The sequence below is a fragment of the Corvus moneduloides genome, chromosome Z (assembly GCF_009650955.1).
Source record: "Corvus moneduloides isolate bCorMon1 chromosome Z, bCorMon1.pri, whole genome shotgun sequence".
NCBI classification, from domain to species: domain Eukaryota; kingdom Metazoa; phylum Chordata; class Aves; order Passeriformes; family Corvidae; genus Corvus; species Corvus moneduloides.
Genome location: NC_045511.1, coordinates 12,600,592 through 12,617,842, shown reverse-complemented (window position 1 = coordinate 12,617,842; position 17,251 = coordinate 12,600,592). Strand labels below are relative to the sequence as shown.

Genomic DNA, 17,251 nt, shown 5'->3' with positions numbered 1-17,251 from the left:
ATTTTAGGGACAGTGCTCTTTAATGTTCTTATAAATGACCTGGTTGCAGGAATTAAGTTTAATGATACGAAACCAGGAGGAGCTGTTGACTCCCTTGATGGCAGAGGAGCCTTGCAAGAGATTTGGATAGAGAACAGAAAAATGACCAATCATATAAAATCTAACAAGTTCCAGATTCTCCACACAGGAGGGGGAAATCATGGTTGCACAGAGAAATTGGAGGATGAGAAGCTGGATTGCAGCTCCATGAAAAGCAATCTGAGTTTTTGGGTTGATGACAAGTTGAAAATGAGTCAAGAGTGTGCCAAAAGTGATAGCCAAAAGGGCAAATTACGTTGTGGAGGGCATCAGGCACAGCACTGCTGGCCAGTCAAGGGACTGGTGACTATTCCATTCTACGCTGTACTGTGGGGTTGCACATCCCATCTCGAGTCCTATGTGCAGTTTTGGGCACCTCAGTTTAAGAAAAACATCACACTGTTCGAGTGTGTCAGGAGCAGGGGGGCCAAGATGATGAAGTGTCTTGAGGTAAGATTTAAGATGCTAAAGTCACTTGGCTTGTTCAGTTTAGGGAAGGCAGAGGGGAAGCCTCAGGCTGTGGAAACATTCCTCATGGGGGGCAGCAGTGGGGACGTGCTGATCTCCTCTCCCTGGTGACCAGCGGCAGGACAGGAGGAGACAGAATGAAGTTCTGCCAAGGGAAATTCAGGTTGGACATCAGGTAAAGGCCCACCCTGAGAGGGTGGTCGGTCCCTAGAAGAGGCTTCCCAGGGAATTTGTCACGGCACCGAGCCTGGAAGAACTCAAGGAGCGTCTGCACAACACGCGCAGAAACGTGCTGTAGTTTTATGGGGTGCTGCGAGGAGCACGGATTCCGACCCCATAAAGCTGCCGGGTTCCTTCGCTGGGAAGGAAGCCCGGCTGTCCCCGCCCAGCCGCTTCCTGCCGGCGCCTGTTGTGGATCCGGGGCAGGCGCAGCATGGAGCCGGCGGCTGAGGGCGGTGAGCGGTGGGGACGCCGGGGCCGAGGCGGGCCCAGCTCACCCGCGGCCCCCGCTCACCCCCGTGGTTTGCTCTCTCCTTTCGTTGCAGACGCAGAGATGCTGGGGACACCAGACCCGGAGCTGGCGGCCACCATGGGCTTCTCCGGCTTCGGTGCGTGGCGATGCGGCCGGGGGGGCCAGGAGCTGGCTGGCAGAGCGGGGGCCGAAGCCGTGGGGCCTGTCAGCCCCAGGTGGGCCTGTGTTTCAGTCTCCGTTTGCTTCATTTCCAGGGAAGAAGGCTCGAACTTTCGACCTCGAAGCTATGTTTGAGCAAACGAGGAGAACTGCAGTGGAGAGGAGCAGGAAAGTCTTGGGTAAGAAGTGCGAGCGTAGTCTGCTATTGCATTCTAAAACATGTTTTGACTTGCTCCCTCAGGGTGATGTTCGAAGTGTCTTGGACTGGCTGTGTAGATAACAAAACAGAAACTCAGTTTTGGTCAAGGAAGACAGCCCTAAGCAGCTTGGGCCTTGATGAACAGTTAAGTTATTAATTTGCTGATGTTGTCTGAGGATGTTAGAGCAGTGTGCATGTGCAAAGCTCCTGTTGTGAGGCACAGCTTTCAGATACAGGAAAAACACACAAACTCTTTTCTTTCTTCTTTTACTTCGCTGTGTATTTATTTTGGAAGAGAAATTGGTACAGACAGCTTTATTCTAGAGACAGCAAAGTAGTGAAGAAGAAATGTGTGTCTTAGACCAAGGAGCAAGTTGTATAGCAGTCTACAAATGTGTCTCTGCCTTCTGCTGTGCTGGGAGTGGGCACTTTTTGAGGGGGCTGTTTTGAGAGTGGCAGATGGAGGAAATTGTATTTTTTCCTGCCTGTAATAAAGTGAACTCCAGTCCAAACAAGGTCTTTGAGAACACTCATGCATGTTCTACAAATCCCTTTGCCAACACAGTTATCCATGCTTTCTCCTTCCCCTTCGCCAGTTTGTGGACAATGTGGGCCTTTTGTTCTACTGTGATGCCATGTTTTTATTACTGTGATTCTATACAGAACTGGATCAGACCTATTTAGAGACTCATCAACTTTTTGGACTTAAAAACACTATGAAATTCAAATATACAAGGGATTCCAAAATTCATTTTGGACTGTTTTGGTTTTTTTTTTTTTTTTGTTTTTTGTTTTTTTTTTTGTGTTGGCTGAATCTAAACACACCAATGTATGTGCATGTTGGAAACCTTTTTATGTTTGATACTTGTTCAGGTTGAGCTTTCATTCTTTATAAGGAATCGTTTATTTATATCACATTTTTGTTTAGTAGTGGGATAAACGAGATTGCCCAATCAAAATTTATAAAGAAATAACATTTATTATGCAACCAAAATATCGGTTTCAAAAGCTGGTTCCTTCTAATACAGTTTTTGGGCAGAGTCCGAATTAATTCTATTCTTCTTGTAATTTTAGCATATTCATGAAGTTTTCTTGTCCCAAAGTTGGGCTGCACAAAGCCTTTCCTGGGTCTGATGAATTGTCCATCCTAGATGATGAATGGACCATCTCTGAAGATGAATGGGCCATCTCTGGTTCCTGGAACAGTTATTTTTAGTTCCCGGAATGTCCTATTCCTTATCAGATGAGATGTAGGTATCAGAAGGTGATGATCAAGTCGTCATGGTGTCAATGTCCTGGTGATAAGCTCCAACCCCACCTAGGTGGAATCCTCACTTATTGATTACATCCCTGAGAGAGCTTCTTTCAGTGTTGTGAAATTTTTCTCTCAGCCAGGCTGGTGGAGGGATTTTGAAACTCTCTCTGCATGGTCTACATTTCAGTTTTATACATAATAGCACGGATTACATACTTTATTTATAACAATAGGGAAATTTCACTATAAATAAGTGATTGCAAAAATACAATGCTTTTATGTCAAGATATCTTGACCTTCATCTTGAGTGTGCCCTCTCCCTTGCCCTGCAGCAGACTACCTCCCAATCCCTTACCATTACTGTAATGGAAACACACAGCATTTTGATGTTTGTAAAGTTGATAATTTTGCCAAAAATGATAAAACTTTGTAGGTAATGCAGCAATTTAACTTAGAAATGAATTTTAGTATTGAGAGTATAGCAATCAAAAATGCGTATTTGTTGTAGGGATGGCTTAATGTGAGCACTTTATTTTCAGATTTGTTGAGATACACTCCTGATTTTTAGCTTTTTGGAATGACTGTGATAACTTTTGGATATGTCTCCCCCATTGCCTGATTTGTGGAACTGAGATCAAAATACATTTCCAGGTTCTGTATCTTACAGCTGTTTGTGGTCCTCTTTAGAGGAAAATGTTTCCTAGCTTTGCTGAAAACATGTTTTTCTTTTTTTTGTTTAGCTAATAAACAGTGAGGAAAAAGAGAACACAATGTTTCTTGTGTAGAAAGAAAGTAACTTTCCTCATAGGTTAGCAAGCATAGTCCCGGAAGGGACGTCCTTGTTAAGGGGTGCTTACAGTTTCCTCTGGGAACTGATAGAACCTATCAGCTGGCCAGGTTGAATATGGACAATTCTCTAAGCCACTTAAAATTGTGATCACCTCTGTGATCCACATTTAAGAATAGGCAAACTCCCCCTCCAAGCTCTCTCTCGTTTCCGGCGCTGGGACAGGTGGCTGCAGGGCCCGAGCAGGGCCCAGTGGGCCCGGCCAGGCCCTGCTTGGGCCAGGCCGGGCCGGGCCACGGCCATCCTGGGTCGGGCCACGGCCATCCTGAAGCCATGGACCTGTTCCAGCCGTGGAACCCCCCCCACTGCCTTGCCGTGGGCAGCCGGAGCGGCTCGGCTCTCCCCCCTCTCCACTGCGATAAGAAAAATTCAACATTCCAGCTGCAAAGCTGCAAGGCTGAGGTGAGATTAACCCTTTTTATTGCTGTGAAGAGCTGAAAACCTGAGGGAAGAGAGAGAGGAGATGCTTAAAGCTGAAATTCTGTTGCGAAGCTATGATATATCAGAGTATCCTGTTGTAATTTCATGAAGATATGGGGGGTGGAGTGTTCAGCTCGTGAGCAAAAGCACCTGCGCTGGGATAGGCAGATGCTGACGCAGCTGTAATTTCATGAGAAGTTTGGACAGGGAGAGATGGACCAGATGAGGACTTTTGCTCCAAACGGGAAAGGAGAAAACCTCAGTCCCTAGAGATGAACCAGATGAGGACTTTTGCTCCAAACGGGAAAGGAGAAAACCTCAGTCCCTAGAGATGCTCCCAGAGACAGTCCTAACGATGAAGATGATGAAGACCCTTTGCTCCCAGGGAAGGAGAAGGGCCTCTGTTTTTGTTTCTGAACGGCTCAACCTTAAAACTGTACCCCAAAAACCTTCAAGAGTGGACCCTCGAAAGCAGTTGCGGGAAAAGCTGCAAGTCGGGGGAAAGGACTCACACACAGGCAGAGAGACTCCTCTTCCTAAATGGACTGAACAATATTTGGAAGTGGGCGGCTGTCTCGTTGTGATAATGTTTTCATAGCATGAGCAAGAAGAGACTTCTCTTTCTAAATGGACTGAACAAGGTTATTGTGGAAGTGGTAAACAGATTGAACATCTTAAGGGTTGTCTTTGAACATTGTCAGTGGGAGAAGGGAGGAAGGTGGGGGGAGGAGGAGAGTTCTGAAGGTGGTATAATTTTTTTTTTTCTTCTTTTAGGTCTGTTAATAAACTTCTTTATATTCTTTCAAGTTTGGTGCCTGCTTTGCGTTTCTCCTAATTCTTATCTCACAGCAGATAAACAGTAATGAGTATTTTGGACCAAACCACTACACTAAATTGGTGTTTCTGCCCGGTTACAAACCGAACCCGCGACACCTTAATTGAAATATTTGAGAACTTTTAACAACATAGTAGTTGTAGTAGTAAACCCTTCCCCACCCCCCTTGATTATGTAATATGAGATGGAAGTTTTTGTTTACTTAGATTTTATTGCAATGTTGCTCAGGGATTCTTTTTCACTAAGTGAGGTAGAAATGAACTACTAATGCAAACAGCACTTTGTGTTTCTTTTCAATAAATGATATTTAAAATTCTCTTATATGTACATCTGGATAGTTTAACTGCACTAATTTAGTTGTGTTACGAAAACATAAAAATTTCACTGAATTGATCATGCTGTTTTACTGTAGTATTGAAAAGAGTTGAAATATCAGCTTCTTTATATGGTCAACTTATATTTGATAGTGTGTACAAATGAACAACTGGGAAGTGTTTACATTTTCCTTGTGACATTTTGTTGAGCGACCATTGCAGTAGCAATGGAAATTTAACATATGTGAAAAAGTATTTTCAGGTTAAATCTTTTATTTGCTGTTACCTTTTCAAGTATTTCATCTAGGTCTGAAAATGAAAAGAAACTGGCTTACTGTCCTCTGCAAGCCGGTAATTTTAATATTTTTTGATTATTTGTTATTTCTGTGCTCTCCCTATTCAGAGGCCCGTGAAAGAGAAAAAGAAGACGAGACTGAAAAGGAGTTCAGAATTCCATGCACTGACTCATCAGCTTCAGCATCCAGTGCAACAAGAGCTGGGCCTACATTACCTGAAAGGTACTTAGATATGATGGGAGATTCCATGTACCACTTTCCTTATCTGCAGAGGGTGTTTGCTTGTTTTGATAACATGAGTATCATTTAGCTTGTGTGAATATGTCTTGTTATCTTAAGTATTCCAGTCAAAATACAGATTTCAAATTTTTTAAAAAATTTGTTTCTTAAAGATACGCCAATATTTGCAAATGTTGGCATTAGGTGTATTTAATAGTCAATTTTGCTGTTTCCTCCTTGATCCTGTTTTGCATACTTTAAAAAAAATAACAACGTTATCTATGTATTTTTTGAAAGTATTAGGGCAAATATAATGACAACATATGATGACTTTATTAGCAGGTACTGTGCCCACCTGTAGATAGAATATACTTGTTCATGCCTGATGAAAAAGAAGGCAAAGTGCATGAACAGCCTCTGTGTGCAGATTTTATGGAGTAATGGTGAGGTAGAGAAAGTTGTTTGTTTTGACTTCAGTCTGAAATTTACTCTTAAACTTTTGTGTATTACTGATAAACAGTATATGCTATGGATTTTACAGTTTGAATTCTGAAATGCTGGGAAATCAAAAGTAGCTAAGGGCAATGGGGACCACACAGCTCCATTGTGTGGCAGGGGTGGCAGATAGGAGCGCACTGTACATTTTTAGGATTCTGTATCTATGGAAATTTAACGACCCATACAAGATGTTGGAATTGTAAAAAGAAGAGAGGCCCGGCGACTCCGGCGGGGGGAGTTACTTGCAGACCAGCCAATATGGTTGATAAGAGCAAAACTCCATTTATTAGCAATCCAGAGGCACTTATATAGTATACCAGCTTGTTAGCTCTTAAGTGGCTTAAAACTTATCAAAGCGAATTTCCACTTCTACATAATTGGACTTACAATGGCAAGCTTCTACAGTTATGTTATGATTAAAAGAATTCGGTGTTCACCCTCCTCCCTCCGGGTCTTATGTCCACAGCTGTACCTTTTCAAAACTCCCTCTTTGTTCCCAGTCCTGCTTGTTTTCTTCACAAGAATTTTCTCATGGAGTGTTTTTTCTCACACACAGGCCTTTTGCTTCCAGGCCTATTGCTTGTACAGGTCTTCTATTGATCCCATAATTCTCTCAATGATCCATGCCCCTGATCCTTTAATAATTGCAACAATTCCCTCTTTTTTTTTTTTCTTTTTGTACAAGCAATACTTGATGGGTCACAGATGTGGTGACTTTGTATATTATCTTTTGCAAGCATTGGAAGGCAAGGTGAACACCTTAGTAATATTACTAAGTAATATTACTAGTCTTACAGTAATCAAATGCTACACAAATAAAACTAGCCATGATTTTATACGTAATAACTTTAACCATCCCTCTAAGTTGAGACCATCTTCTTTTTTCTGTAATTGTGTAGTTAATCGATGTAACTCACTTATCTGCTTGTGAATTAGGACAAAGTGGTTCGAAAGATTTATACAGCACATACCTTGGAACCTTTCACAGCCATGGCTGTGAGCTAATGGTAGAAAATCAATGGCTGCTTAATCTTGTAATATTATATGTCTAACACTAATAACACACACACTTAACTCATTGAGCATTTGCAAAGTCATATTAAACTTATCCCTCTCCCAGCAAGCAAGTTTATGCAAAATAGCGTGAACCCTGGCTGCTAAGATACCAGGTAAAAACATAAATGCTAACTAAATTAACTGCTTTCACTTGATCTAAATGGGCAGACAGCTGATTGAAAATGCCTGCTAATGCTCTTGTTTCAAGACAGTCAAAAAACAATTTTCACTTTATTTCTGTGTTTGGTGTTATACCCAAAAATTTATGCAATATACCCAAAAATTTATGCAATATACCCAAAAATTTATGCAATTCTTCTTCTTAGTTTTGCCTTTGGAGAGGGTTCCCTGACACCCACCACAAGTCACTAGCAACCACCCAGGGCAGCTGTTACATTTGCCCCAGAGTCTCGCTATTTCTCCTGCTGCGGCGAGTGGTGGATCTGGCAAGTCCTCAGCTCCTTCACTCAGCCACGTCTGCAGCCTCTCCCAAGGCTCCTCGGGACAGGTCTCAGAGTCCCAGCTGTTGAAGTAGTGGCATCACTTTCCTCAGGAGCTGATGCTGACTGCGCCTTCTCGTTTTGGGGTCCTGTAGCATGCCACCGCTTTGCTGGGCACCTCTCTGGTTAGTGATGTAGTGATGCCTTGTCCCTGTTGTTGCAGGACATTCTGTAGCATTGCAGTCCACGTTCGTTCCCAGAGCAGGAACTGTGAAGGGGTTAACAACAACTGTACGATGCTGGTGTAGTCATTTGAACACAGGACATCTGCTGTAAAGATAGACTGCAAAATGCTTTGTGTAGATAAGTCAGCAAGCTTTTTGATTACTTTTTGCATTATTTGTTGGTACTTCTCCTTCTTTTGGGGCTGCTTCCGGGCCGCCCCGGCCGGCTTTGGCTTTGCAGGAGACGAAACCGCAGGAGCCGCGCTGCTGCCGGACGTGCTGCTGTTCAGCGGGGGGGGGTTACTCTCTGCCGCTTTTGGCCGGGTTTTAGGACCTCTCTGTTGCTCTGCCGCTTTCGGCAGGACGCCAGGACTGCCTGTGTCTCCTTGGCTTGCCTGCGCCCCGCCCCTTGGATCGGGTGTCTCTGCTTCCGCGTTCGCAGCCATTTCTCCCTCGGCCATCGGAGGGATAACATCCGGCTCTGCCGAGTTTAGCAGCTCCTGCAGTGAGCGGACGTGTGCCGCCGCGTTTTTAACCGGTTTTCTCGCGGCCACCCCGAAGGACCATGCTACCCCGGACTCGGCTCCGGTCTCTGCCCGCCGCTCCGTAAGACCAGCGTCTGTTTCTTTCTCGGAGCTGCTACAGCCAGCGCTGCCACTCTCTAAAGTCTCTATGGCAGCTACAGCAACTGTCTGTTCTGTTTTTATTTCTGCGAGAGTGCTAGTTACTGCTCTCCAGGTGAATTTGAGAGCTTTTGTTTCTTTAGCTTTCTTTTTAACCAATCTTGGATCAGCTAGTTCCTTATAAAGGTGTACTTCTTTAAGTCCCCGCTTTTCTAAAAAGCATAAACCAAGGGCCACCTCTGTTTCCGTAACTGCGTCCTTCCGCAAACCCCGCGTCTTACCGCTGTCCCTGTTGTCACGGTCATGCAGCCTTGCAGGTTTAGCCCTTGTCAGCCGATTCGGCAGACCCCTGATGTCAGGTCAGTCCAGGCACAGGTCAGACACTCGCCAGCGAGTGTTGACCTTTTGCCCTCCGATCACCGCTTAATCGGTGCCACGTCAGCTCCCTCCGAAGTTAAAATGAAGTGCCAGTCCCAGTCCCAGTCCCTGTTCGGGCACCAAATGTTGGAATTGTAAAAAGAAGAGAGGCCCGGCGGCTCCGGCGGGGGGAGTTACTTGCAGACCAGCCAATATGGTTGATAAGAGCAAAACTCCATTTATTAGCAATCCAGAGGCACTTATATAGTATACCAGCTTGTTAACTCTTAAGTGGCTTAAAACTTATCAAAGTGAATTTCCACTTCTACATAATTGGACTTACAATGGCAAGCTTCTACAGTTATGTTATGATTAAAAGAATTCGGTGTTCACCCTCCTCCCTCTGTAAAGCTGTACCTTTTCAAAACTCCCTCTTTGTTCCCAGCCCTGCTTGTTTTCTTCACAAGAATTTTCTCATGGAGTGTTTTTTCTCACACACAGGCCTTTTGCTTCCAGGCCTATTGCTTGTACAGTTCTTCTATTGATCCCATAATTCTCTCAATGATCCATGCCCCCTGATCCTTTAATAATTGCAACAACAAGACTCTAGTAGACCGCTATATATGCATGTTATGGGTTGATAGAGCCTATATGGGGTAGGTTATTATAGACAATATAATCGAGAGTTTGTAGAGTTGTTGTAGAGTTTCAGACTGAGCAAATTTTTGTTAGAAAATTTAGTTTTTGCCTATTGCTCTTTGGAAAACCTGTGCACTCTCACTGACATAATTGATTGCACTATATACTTCCCTCTGGATCCTGTGTTATATCTTGTGCTCAAGGGAAAAATACTCTGTGCTTCCATTTGCTTCTGATGATCTTATCTATCCATTTGGTGACATAATGAAGGATGACAAGAGTTTAAATGTAACATGATTGTGTATTGTTATTGGGTGACTCCAATATACATAAGCAATTTAAACAAATGATAAGGTGGAGAGCAGTCAGGCAATACAGAGGCTTTCCATAATTATCTTATTCTGCTGATTGACTTGACAGGAGAGACCTCCAGGGACCTACTATAAAGGAAAATTACAAATACGTTTCAGTATGCTGAGTTATTAGGTAGGCTCTGATAACTCCCCAGCGTTCTGCTCATAGTAAATTTTCTTTGTTTTTCTTTTTGTTTTTACTAAGCATTGAGGAGGAAGGGCTTGACATGAAAAGCTCTCCTGGAAGTTTTATATTTCCTTGTGAAAAAGGATACATAGCTTAGCACTTAGAGGTAAAAACAGGAAGCTGGAGAAAGACACATGCCATTGTGACTCAGTCATAATTCAGAGGAACAATCCTGCAACTGACTATTTGAGTCTGAAATATAGGATTTTCTAGTTCTTTTTATAACGATGATTTTCATTACTATAAACTGATTTAGTATGCACAGCATCTTTTATTCTCTGAAAATGGCAACACTTCACTGAATTTTAATTTTTTTTAAATTATCAGAGCTTTTTAAGTTATGAGAGTAGTCCATATACTATTTTTTCAGTTAAAAATTCACTCCAAAATGATGTGAAATACAGCCAGTGATTATTTTTGCTCCTGAGCTATTCGGCTGTAGAGAAATATTTACAATGCTTATGGTGTTTAATTTATGCATACATATAATAATTACGCTTTGTGAAATGAAAGCATCTGCTAGTATATGAAAAGGAAAAACCTGAGAAAATTGAGAGAGCGATGTGCAGAGGGTGAACACATGGGGGGGATATGCCCACATGCTTGTACAACTCTCAGAATGTTTTTCATTATTTCTCCTCTCAGTATGCCATCCGTGCTCTGTTACAGCTTTCCTTTTTTTCTCCTCTTAACAGCTTGTTTCACTTACTGAGGAGGTAATGAGGGAAAGCAAAAAAAAAAAAAAATATATATTCCTTATATTCTGAATACTGGGAAAGGAGCTGGTTCAAAATGGTTCTTCTTTCTTTACAGCCCCTGGTAGAGTAAGATTATAAGACTGGAAGTTGAGGGAAACACCACTTGTTTTGTCCTTTCTCTCAGCACCACTCCCAGCTGCTGCCAGAAAGGTAGATGGGCTTTTGGTCGGGCTGCATTGGTGTGTTCTTATGTTTGACTTTATCCCAGTCAGGACAGAGGATACCTGTAGCTGTTACTGGAGTATTTGGCTGTCCCTGCCCTGGTTGGGGTGTGGTGAAAAATCACACTGCAGCTCTGGCCATATCACATGCAGAATGGCTGTGCTGCCCCTCAAAATACTGAAATGTTTGATTTGGTCAATTTCCTTCCTAGCAAATGACAGAATGATAAATTAGGAAGAAGGGTAGATACTGTTCTTGGGTGTCTGTAGAAAGGTCTGGAAATTTGGGATTCAAGGATTGCAATAGCCTCCTTGAATCATTATGTTGTATACATCCTTTTCACTGGCACAGCATATATTTGGTTTCATTCCAAAACTAATTAAATAGCTTGGCTTTTGGGGAAAAGATGTGTGGTTTGCTAGTGTAGGAATGCATATCAACTTTCAAAACACAACTCTTTTGCACATAGCACTTTTGCACATAATACTTTATGATGTTAGTTTTGAGGATACCTTACTTGAAGAACTTTGAAGATCCTCATCTGTGCCTCTCATGCTGGAAAACCTTCCCTTTGGTAAAAGGGTATTGATTGTCTCATTGTCGTAGAGTAAGAGAAGCTCTTTTTATTTGGGTTAGATTTGTTACGTAATGATATTCTGACCTAAGTCTTTAAGCTATACAAGCTTTCAGGCATGCAAACCCTGCTCTTCACTTTAACATCTCAGGACCTAAGTCATGTTGCTTTTAGTTTATTCTGTTTTCTTCCAGAAACAGAGTTTCAATTGCTTATCCAACACAATTTTTTTCTGTGCAACTTAGTACCTTCTTGGTGTACAGCTGGTTCTGGAGGCAAAGCAGGGCAGAATTCTCTATCACAATTACATAGGTCAGAACTGATTTTCTTAGTCTTTTATTATGTTCTTAAACTTTCGTGTTTTTAGTATAGTGCTAAAGTGATACCCTAAATTTTAAAAAAACCCAAACAAAGAAATACCTCTATAGTTTAACAAAGACAAGAGGAATTTTTTGTGGCCTGCTCACTTAAAGATTCTGAAAATATAAGCTCCCAAACGAAGTCTGGAAAGTTGAGCTTCTCTCTCTGTACAGACCTTCTGCCCGTTTGAGCGGTGCTGCTCGGGAGTTGCCAGCAGAGGGAGCGCGGCTGTTTTGAATAAATTGCACGAACATAGGCACAATAACTCAACTTTTCAGAAATCTCCCCATGCCAAAAATAATGTGTTTGCACAACCGATTTGGCAACAACAGAATGGTAATTTAATGTAACTTTTATAGTCTAGACTTGTGAGTGTTTTAAAAGATAATGGTGGGCCTACCTGTTCTACCTTACCTACTCTGTTAATGAAAGTTAATGTGTGTTTTCCTGCTAATTTTGGTGCTTACTGATTTACAAGAGTGCTCAACATATTTTATCTGAAAATTCTTCAAACACTAATGCTTTAAATTTTCCTTGCAGAGAGGTAGTGTATAGTGAAAGTGAGGACAACTCAAATGAAGCACTAAGTGGTCCTTCCATGCCATCACAGAGTTCTGCTAAAGGTCCAACTGAGGATACTGATGATGATGATGATGATGATGAAGAATTCATTGGGCCACCACTTCCCCCTGGGTTCAAAGATAGTGATGACGACAATGACAATGATGATACAGAGGAGGAAGATAATGTAAGTAGTTTGTTTCTCTTTAATGTTTTAATCCTTTAATCAGTGAGTTCTGATTTGTATGTGCACTATTCCTTTTGATGGAATTTCCAGGTGACATATGTCTTGTTCAAAATGCAGGTTTTCTGTTTTTCTAGTGATTATTCATCAAATGTAAATAATTATTGTTATTTAAAAATTCTAGGATTTAAAACAAAAATTTGCATGTGAATCTCAAGGGAAATGCAACTTCTATTAGTACATATTGTTTACTTTTTTGATTTCATGTTATAAAAGGACTAGATAAATGAATATTTAATATAGATATTTTTAATGGTTTATTTTCCAAAGCAAATGTTGAATTTTTTTATAAGAAAGAGGAAGCAGAGGTGGGCTTGAATCTAGGAAGAAAAACTGTTCCAGTACTGTTTTTAGAAACGAACTGTGGTAACTGAGGGCTTTTTGTTTGGTCGTTTTTGTTTACTTGTGTTCATTTTAATTTGCTTTTTTCTAAATAAGTGCCAGACCTACTTGTTGTTGAGAATACAGATTCTTCTATCTATGTTGAAATCAAGAGAACCTGTAACAGTCTAATTTTGGTATCACAGATACTCAGTTAACCAACCTTTCCTTTTAGTTAAAAGGCATCTGGATCTGGCACTGGGTGACATGGTTTAGTGGTTTATGGGTTACAATAGTACTGCTGGGTTGAATCGAATGATCTTAAAGGTCTCTTCCAGCCCTGATGATTTGATGATTCTGTGAAAAGATTAATGGTTTGATGTTTGTTCTTCAGAACTCCCTGGACTGAATATTTTGTGGCATTGGGTTTTGTGTGATGGTTTCCATGTGTAACAACAGTGATAGAAGTCCTGTGAAAACAGCCTTGCTTACTGCTGGTTTGAACCATCTGGTAACAGAAAAAGACCTGTATGTCCTGTTACACAAACACAATCCAAACTCTAAAAAACCCCTGAATTTCCAGGTGTCCTAAAGCTTTCCTTTTGATTTTTCTTTAGTTTTTACTGGGGATTCAGTTTGTTTGTTCTTTTTCTGTCACAACTCTTACCTTGCATATTTTGTACTGATGTTTTAAAATTTAAAGTACTCATTTTAAATGATTGAGAGGAACTTCTTAAGCCAAGACATAACTCATTTTTAGAGTGACCCTAAACTTACATGATCACAAAGTTTTCTTTTTTCTTTTGTTTACCCACTGGGGATAAGTGATGGGGAATTCTGGTGTCTTAGGTGTTTTTATCACTTTGTCTGATTCACTTGATTCACTGTTGCCTATGGATTTCTTTCATTATCAAACTGGACATTTTAGTCTCATATCTTCTGTGATTGTATCTGTACCCCACAGATGACTTGTTCTGTCTCAGGCAACCAAGGAGAGATAAATCTGGAATTTTCCTTGAGAATGACATAAAGTTTAAGTTTACTCACTAGTGATCTGTGCCAGGAATTCTCTTAACTTTTAGCTGTTAGGGCACTGTGGAGTGAGTCTGTATTCCTGAGGGCATCGTACACTCAGTGGGTTTCAGTTTCTCTGGGTCATGTTATATTAAAATCACTATTTATTTTCTGCCAACTTCTCCAGAACGCCAAAGGCAAAACAATGTGCAGAAACAGCTGATTTTGCTTTAGCCTGTCTTTCTCAGTAGTCACTTTGGTGATTGGCTGTTTTAATTTCTAACAAGACACTGATATTTATTTTTTATTTATATGTATTTGAATAATGCAACAACTGGCTTGATGAAGTGAAGTTATTAGAAACCAGAGTTAAAAGACCCTAACGAAACGTTTCAGACAGAAAGGTAACTTGTAGTCTGGTGTGATTTACGTTTGTCTGAACTTAAGACAATAGTTACAAAACAGTCTAGCATAGATTTGGTTGAGAATAAGCAGAGCAGCAGAAATATGAGACTTGTGGGTTTTCAGTCTAAACAGTTAATTTATTACTGGGGAGATTTTGTGTCAGTGTGAATGCTGGAGGCCTTTGGGGTCTAGAGCTTTCCCTTACTGCTGCTCATGAACTCAGTTATTTTCTTTCCTGTGAAGGGAATCAGGAAGCAGCTGTGCTTTCCTGGTTTCCTGTTGATCGATTGGTGATCACAGTATGATCTTGCGAGCCCCAAGGAAGGCAGGTGTTGCAGTTACGAGAACTCTGTGATTCCTTTCTCTTGCTTGTACATAGCCTGTGGTCGGTATGCATGGGTGTAGAACTGAGACAGGAGAAACTGAAAGCTGAATGTTTTTTTCCCTAGATGTAGTGTGAGACTGTCTCTCTTTTATTGTCATATTTTGCTGCTGAATTAGTTTCTTGAAAACACAACTATCTGTGGTTTTGATCCTGAAGGAATCAAATTTTTCTTTAATAGTTCTAGGTGTTGCAGTATATAATTTGTAATCTGAAGTCTTGTGAATTTTGTATGACAGATAAAATACACCAAAATACTGGCTTCACCCTGACATTTTCCCACTGTCTCTCAAGCCTGACTTTAGATGTCTTTTTTATTATAGGAACATTGTTTTTTCACTGTTGCTTGTTCAGTTGTTTTTTGCTTTCTTATGACAGACTGTCAGTAGGGACATTGTCACATTGGCTTTGCTATGAGGCAGACAACTTTTGAGTCCAGGGTTGACCCAGGACTGCCCAGCTCACATGAGTTATTTTACTGAATAAATGTTAAGGTGGAAGGAGTAGCTGGTGGTTATTACCTTTGATGGGAATTTTTCATACCTTGGTGTTTTTATGGGAAAATGACTAGCAGCAGTTAATTGCTGAATGTTTTGAATTGGCACCAGTATCTTTTGAGTGTTATGCATTTTTGTAATTTGTGTAAATTACATGTTATACAAACCAAACATAATTTTTTTTTTAACAGAGCCTTAGATACTGTGTTAAGTGTGTGAATTCTGACTTGAGGTACTTTTTTTCCCCAGATGTTGTGTAAGTTCATTTGATATATGCAAGTCTTTGTGGTGCTGTTTTAAACAATTTTTCTGTGTTTGATTAATCTGTTTTGATATTGATGATTAGTTACATTTAAGAAATAAATACTTAGATTTAATAACTTGCTAATTTAGTATCATTCACTTCCGGTTGTGTCAAAAGTGATGATTCTTAACAAACCACAATATGCTTGTGAGTATTTATGCAAATGCTTTACAGTGCTTATTTTGTAGTAGTGTAAGGAATAGTGCTTTATCAAGTACATTTGAGGACAACAGGTACACTTGGTATTAATTCCCTCTGATATGTTCCTCTTGGCTTAGTATCCTGTTTTATATAAAAGGCTTGCATTAATTTGAGGAGTGAGGAAAATAAGAAGCTGTCTATTTGAGTTGTGATCAGCACTTGCTTTTCTGTAGTGCTTTTTCTTCTAATGGTGTAAAAACTTGGTGGGATCGTCAGTGTCCATTTTTTACATGGTTGTAAGCTGAGAGGGAGGAAGCAGAGCATCTTCTGTAGTGTGAAGTTTTTCAGGCTTGATCTATCCTGTGATCTAAACCTTTCTAGAAAATTTCAGGAAAACCTTTAAAAGAGAAAACAGCTTATTTTGCAAGAGGGCAAATGGATAATGAGGGCAATATTGCATGTGGTAAATTTTGGAACAGGAAACGTGGTAGAGTCTTGGCCAGCTTTTTTTCCCTGGCAAAATGCACTGGGAGTCTGTCTGAAATCTGTGCACTCAAAATCTGTCTGGAGAGGGACAAAGACCAGCAAGAGCAGTTGTGTCAGGATTGGTAGGTAGACAGCTTTAAATCTAGGACATAAACATTTTCTAAGGGAATGGATGGCATGTATTAGAAGACTTTAGTAAGAGAGTGTTTATTTGTTAATGCTCTCTTTTATGTGGTGGAAAATTAGAAATGTCATTAGAAAATGTGCTGAGATCTTTAACAAAACGTAATGCAGTGTTAGCGTCTTGTGACACTTTTCCTGGCTTGAGGCAAAAGGTAAAGATGATTGTTGAAAAATTTGCCAGATGGATTTGCAAGGATTTACCTTCTGTTTGGAGCTGAGTTACAGTTCATTCTCCTTTGGAACAGAGAAATTTTTCTCCCTGCAGCACCAAAGGGATACTAATCATGTTGTAATTATGTCCCTGACACAAGTACAGCCTTGGGCCTCTTCAAGGCTCAAGGCTGCACTCTGATTTGGCATGTTTTCAAAATGATAGCATAGCTGTATTTCAGGTTCTAGAATTATTTGGAGATATTTATAAATTTTTTACAGAAGTTTAACAGGACGTACCAGTTAATACTTACTTGTTCAGAATGGAAGGAAGCCATTTCCTGCTGATTTAGATGGAGAATTTAAATAGACTGTAATTGCTCCAATTAGAATTTGGCTATGGTACCAGACTAAAAATTATGGTGCTGTAAAAATAAATAAATGTTGTGGGAATTTTTAGTCATCCTAAGGATTTGTAAGATTTAGACTGAGAATTGTCTGTCCTGCTGAATCTGATTTACCCAGTCATGCTTCATCTTGTCTAAAGAGGAAAAAGTATAGTAAGCTGAACAAAGCAATTTTTGTGTATGCAAGAGAGACAGAAAAGTGTGGTTTTGAGGGCAAGAGGCATTGTCTTTTATGTATTTCTAGTTATTGATAAAAAATAGGTAGCAGTTACCCCTTGCTTTCAACTTGCTTGTGTGTTGTCTTCCTGTGTAATGATGAAGAAAATGCTTTTTCCATATATATGCATAATATGTTCTTAGGTC

At 40.6% G+C, this 17,251-nt stretch overlaps 1 protein-coding gene across 3 annotated transcripts in view; it reads left to right on the top strand.

Annotated features, from left to right (window-relative positions):
• The first annotated feature begins 953 nt into the window (after positions 1–953).
• WDR70 (WD repeat domain 70) overlaps positions 954–17,251 on the top strand; it is a 135,559-nt gene continuing 119,261 nt past the window's right edge. The window contains exons 1-5 of one of the 3 annotated variants that reach the window (XM_032097526.1): positions 954–1,001; positions 1,092–1,154; positions 1,273–1,356; positions 5,451–5,565; positions 12,334–12,541. In XM_032097526.1, coding sequence (XP_031953417.1) covers positions 980–1,001; positions 1,092–1,154; positions 1,273–1,356; positions 5,451–5,565; positions 12,334–12,541 — 492 coding nt within the window. In that variant the 5' untranslated portion in view covers positions 954–979. Of the gene's footprint in view, positions 1,002–1,091; positions 1,155–1,272; positions 1,357–5,450; positions 5,566–7,999; positions 8,387–8,431; positions 8,519–12,333; positions 12,542–17,251 lie in introns of those variants that run through there. The other 2 variants (XM_032097527.1, XM_032097528.1) reach the window with 2 other exon arrangements.